Here is a 5,612-nt window from a genome sequence, read left to right as displayed (position 1 = left end):
TTCTCAGGAATAAAAGCACATTCTTACATCTATGACAGTGTCATTCTGAGAATTGCTTTTTACTCGGCTATGATGTAACTTTTGACTTCCATTAATTTCATAACAACTTCAAAAGATATTATACATTTATTCTGCTTGGTCGACAGCCAGCTCTGGGGGTCATTTCATTAACATTTCAGCCGTTTTGTGAAGTAATTACAGTTTTCATCTGGTCAATGTTAATCAATTCTACTATATTAATGAATAAAGTGCAAATATAAAAGGATGCATCAAAATACTCACCTGACGTGGACATCGTCACGGACTTTATGTCAAATTAAAATACAGTGTACATCAAATCCTTGCAGAAGCTTTATCGACATACATAGTGTAAAATCAACCAGTCCTGGCACATTTTTGGCAACGCTTTTGGTTGTTAAAAAGTTTACTTGCCAAGCCTTCATGAAGACATACAGAATGTATGTATGTATGCATGGCTCTGCTGACACCTGCTGCTGCCATCATCATTACTTTAAATATGATTCATATTACTGTCATCAAAAACCAACATCTTTCTGCTCTCCCTCCCCACAGAAGCCTCTGTGGATGGTGGTTCGACCTGATGGTGGTTGTCCCTGCAGTGGTCCTGCCGTACACCTCTTCTGCTACTTGCAATTACTTGTATCATTTCAGTTAGAGAAATTGAATGTATTGTACATCTTTTACATTGTTGATTCTGTACACATGACATCCATTGCAGTCTGTCCATCCCGGGAGAGGGATCCCTCCTCTGACGTTCTCCCTAAGGTTTCTTCCCTTTTTTACCCATTGAAGGTTTTTTTTTCATATTTTGGGGAGTTTTTCCTGTGCCGATGTGAGGGTTTCGGGACAGAGGATGTTGCATGTGTCCAGACTGTAAAGCCCTCTGAGGCAAATTTGTAATTTGCGATTTTGGGCTATACAAAAAATAAAATGAATGTGCAACATTATTGAAATTTTACTTAACATTGTCTTAAATCTATTTGAACAGCAGAAACAAACTAGTAGATTATTTTTTTAACTCACGCAGAAACAGCCCAAAGAGGAAAAAAGGTCTTCCAATTAATTATTCAGTGCAAAACAATTATTTTAAGTATTAGGGTGTTAAAAATACTGAACCATAATATTCTCAATGTACATTAACAACAGCGCTTGTAGAGATATTTTAATATCGCAAATACTTCAAAAAAAGAATAGCAGACTTTCCTTTTTGTCGACACATCCCATGAGAAGACTTTATTTAAGAACTCAAGTATCTCATATTTCATCAACTACTGAGGAACAACGTCGCCTCGGCCAACATTCCCCTAAGTTACAATAATATAATGATAAATAATAATTTAACACACGCTGTACTTCTTTTTCACTCAATCCCACATGCTGCTGTGAATACTCACAGAACCAGGATACAAAAAGTCAAAAACACTGGTTACTCCCATGGAGTAGCATTTGACAGAAAGACTCCTCCTGTAAAACGATTTGGAATTTTAAAAAAGAAAAACGGTGTACTCAATATTTGAGGACTCGTGAGTTGAATAAGAATCAACGGGCGGCACATAAGAAGAAGGAGGAAAGCACTGAGAGATCATCTATGGTTGATTTGTTGACAATTAAAACACAAAAATAGATGATCAGACTTCTCCTTTCATCTTTTCTGATGGCCATCTGGAAAGTGACTTACATCCTGTCCCACATTCAGCCAATTAAATGAAAATAATTGATATCCAAACAAATATAGTAGAAATAAGGCCCAGGAATTGTTTTTAATTCGTACTCTGTCCCTATAGGGCATTTTATTTAAGCTTAAATCATTGTATTTTCTTCTCTCGTCCAGTTTATTCATGAGCTTTTCACACTCTGCTCGGAGCTTGAGGGGTTTGATTCCATGTCGACGTCCTCCGACTCCTTCCCGTTCGGCTGGTCGCCATCTTTGCTCGTCCCCGACCCGTTTGTTGCGGACGCGTTGGCCTTCGGCGTTTCCTCCTCTTTCCTCTTATCCGGCGCTTGATTAAAATCTGTCCTTGGGATTTTTTCCTCTCTCCCGGAGGAAAGAGAGGGCGAATGTTTTGAAGTCTTAGGCGGCGTTTGACCGGCGCCGGCCTTCTCCTTCGTCTCCTCGCTCGCCGAGTCCCCAGCAGAGCCGTTGCTGTGCGGCTCCTTGATGTTGTCGTCCTCCCTCTTCTTCTTGGGCGGTTTCTCGGCGTCCACGCCCTCGTCTGTTTGCATGACGCTGTCCGCCTCCTGGGCGGCGTCCTTGGTCGCCGCGTCCTCGCCGTCCGCACACGGCTCGCTTTTGGCCCTCGCCGAGTCTGGACTGGGCGACTGGTCCATTTCGTCGACCTCGTCCGCAGAGTCGTATCCGTTCCCCAAAACGTCGTCGGACTCCTCGTTTCCGTTTCCGAGGGTCTCTGCGTCCGGTGGCGTCTCGGGGGATGCCTCGGAGGGCTTGTTTTTGTCTTTACTCGCCGTTTTATCAGTCCCTCTCGGAGCCCTCGGGACATCCTCCAGTCCATCCTCCTTCTGCTGGACGCCCACCTCTCCGTCTTTGCCTCTGCTCCCCCGTGAACACGCGTCATCCTTTCCGTCTCCGTCGGCCCTTTTCTCGGCCTTCCTGAATTGTTTCTGGACCTTCCGGGGACACCACACAAACTTGTCCTTGGGCTCAAAGTGACTGTAGGCGATGCGCAGGAGCTCCTGGCGTTTCTGCTTGTCCAGGACCGCGAACAGGAAGTAGTCGAGCACGCTGCGCTTCACGCTGCCGAGGGTCTTCTTCACCAGAGTCTCCTCCAGAAAGAAGCGCACTAGAGGGGCCTGGTAGTGCTCAAAGCCCAGCTCCCCGAGGCTCTTCAGGATGCGAGTGATGCGCAGGTTGTTGTGCATGTTCCTGCGGGAGGTGAAACGGTCGAAGCCGAGGTTACAAACGCACATCGAGGCAAAGACGTCGCATGTGAGAGAAAGGCTTTAATATTCACCGCTCCAGGTTTCCAAATCGCTCCTTCCAATTGTCTGCTCGTTTCACTTCGCCCGTCTCCTTGTTGACCAAACGCATGCCGTAGAAGCCCAACATGAGTTCGTAGGACTCGACTAGTCTCTTCTTAGCGTCCTCGTTCTTCTTGAAGGCCTGCGGAGCAGAAACAGCGGAGGTGGAGCATGAACAAATGAAATGTAGGACAGCTTTAATGAGTTTGTGACAAACGTTTGTTATGGGTGAAAATATGGGTTTTGTCTATATGAAGTTCCTAAACACTGAAATATGCTTGATGAATGGCAGTGTTTACTTCTTGCAATAGTGATCACAATATAATTTAATAGTTATTCGATATCAGATATTTCGCCTCGGTTTAAGCCACCTGGGGACATTGATTTTGGCTCAGCATTCACCATAAATGTAAATTGAATTTGTTGTTCTGTGTTGTTCACTTACTTCAATTTCTTTCTTGGTGAGTTCTGAAGCCATGTAATTAACCCCCGGCTCTCGCAGTGGAAACAACCTGAAAATGGATGATGATTAACAGAAAAAAAAGGAAAGAAAATCAATTCACATCTAATGAAACCATAGTGACGTTCAGTGAAGATGACTCCCACTGTACGGGCAGCGGTTCCTAGCCAACGTAAGGCAGGGATTGGTATTTGGGTTTAAATTGAGGCTGTTTAAAGTTCCCTCCCAGTAAGAGTGTGCCGTATGCTCCCGACTGCAAAAGAACAGAATAACGACCTTAGGCCAAACACAGACACAACAACGCATTTAAAAATACACACCACTGGATGTAGGAGTGAACTCTCTCTAGTCGCTTGTAGTCGTTTTTCCACTCCTTGAGAAAGGATTCAATGTAGATATCTGCAACAAAAGATAAAGAAAGCATCATGTCACCGTGCAGAACTTTCCACCAACGCTGAAAACATCTAGTCAGGAAATCTTAAATGTGTTACCATCAGGAGCGGAGGGAAAGTTATTTAGATAAAACTGCAAATTGTTCATTTTGTCTTCGGAGCACTCGTCATCTGTGAGATTCTGCCAAGGACAAAAAAAGAAAATTTTATATTATATTATTCGACGGCTCGCTCTGTTGTGCTCCGTTTGGTTAGATCACTTTAATGTGACTTACTGGATATCCTCTCCTGTAGGTCTGCATGTCCTTTGCTGCCCTCATGTTTCTGGGCGTGTGATGCCACTGCAAATGAGACATGAGAAAATGCCATTAACCTGCATCTTATGTCACACCGTTATATAATTTGAGATGTGGATGACACGTTATTCGGGATTGCTGCGTCCTAATAATACAAATTTATACACGACAGGAAGCGTAATCTTTACCAACGATACCATTACATGTGATGTAGAAGAGAAGCTGGCACAACGCTAAGCAGTGTTACAAGTTGACATGTAACGTTTAAGGCCAAGCTAATCCCCAATACCACTGCCGCAAAAAGGGTTTAACACTTTATTTATAAAGGCATATTTGGGCTGTAAATTAAACACCAGGCATCGTATTGCCTGTGAGCAGCCCCAGATGAATATTTAAACGTCGGGCCAGCAACCTACATCCCTTTAAAGTAAGCTAACGTCAGAGGCTAGCTAGGCTAGTTAGCACAGAGGCATCCGGCTATCGCTAGCTTCCGGCAGGAGCCAACGACTGGAGAGGAGCGAGGAGTTACAGGTCAACGTATTCCAACGCCATGACATGAGTTACGTAAGTTGTGTCCCCGACGTGGGAATTAAAGCGCGTACAGTTAAGGTCCAGCCGGATTTGTTTTTGTCTTGACACGACCGACGGGTCTGGCTCTCTCCGGCCGGGTCGTCTCCATCACTCTCCGTGTCCCAGGTCGAGTCGTAGTCACACACACAGTCGTCCTCCATGGTTCAAAACAAACGCGACGTGACTGGCCGAGGCTTAAATAAACGCGTAGAACGGTGTTGAGCGCTATTGACGAACGTGAATCGAGTTAGACTCGCATGTTGAGGTTAGACGAGGACGGCCCTGACCATCCGGCTATCCAGTCTACCATCGTCAGACAGCGGCACGGCTGGCGTCTGCAGCACTGGTGCTGCCTTCGAGTACTCCCAGTCTACGGGGCTAAATATCGGATTTTACAAAACTTGGCACAAATTGCGTTTGCGGTTAACTTCGCTTGATCGGAAACGAAGTTCACCTTTGAACCGAACTTTTTTCTTTTTTACAGGAAAATAAATCATACAACAGGAGGGTTGAGTTACAGTATTTAATCACCATCTAGCCACACTTTATGATACGGTAAAATAGGAAAGTATGTACGCTATAAATGCTAATGGTGTTTGTCAACACTTTATCAAAAAATTATAATCAATAATTATTATTATTATGGGGCCTACACACTTTGCTCCCTTGCTCAGTCAGTCAGCTTCTACAATGCAGCGTTGTCGATGTGCTCTCCGGTGAGAAATAAGTTGAGTTTCCGACAGAACGGGAAGGCAGCACACTGTAGTAGTTGATGACAATAAATACTGCAAACCAGAGCCGTGAAAAATGACAGTCGCGTCACCGGAAAATGCAACTTGCTTTTATACGTTGACTTTTGGTTGTTCCTGAGTATTTGGCCATTTATATCCGCATATA

The 5,612-nt window shown here is 44.4% G+C and overlaps 1 protein-coding gene across 1 annotated transcript; it reads right to left on the bottom strand.

Moving 5' to 3' along the window:
* Positions 1 to 1,206: 1,206 nt before the first annotated feature.
* On the bottom strand, positions 1,207 to 5,090 carry LOC119221989 (opioid growth factor receptor-like protein 1). Its single transcript, XM_037478288.2, has 7 exons — positions 4,748 to 5,090; positions 4,125 to 4,190; positions 3,949 to 4,030; positions 3,778 to 3,856; positions 3,443 to 3,509; positions 2,991 to 3,139; positions 1,207 to 2,902 (listed from the first exon to the last, which is right to left on the bottom strand). The coding sequence occupies exons 1-7, from the start codon at positions 4,874 to 4,876 to the stop codon at positions 1,858 to 1,860; spliced, it is 1,617 nt and encodes a 538-aa protein (XP_037334185.2). The 5' UTR covers positions 4,877 to 5,090; the 3' UTR covers positions 1,207 to 1,857.
* Positions 5,091 to 5,612: the final 522 nt, after the last annotated feature.

Source organism: Pungitius pungitius, chromosome 1 (assembly GCF_949316345.1).
Source record: "Pungitius pungitius chromosome 1, fPunPun2.1, whole genome shotgun sequence".
Taxonomy (NCBI): Eukaryota; Metazoa; Chordata; class Actinopteri; order Perciformes; family Gasterosteidae; genus Pungitius; species Pungitius pungitius.
This window is presented reverse-complemented; position numbering and strand designations above follow the sequence as displayed.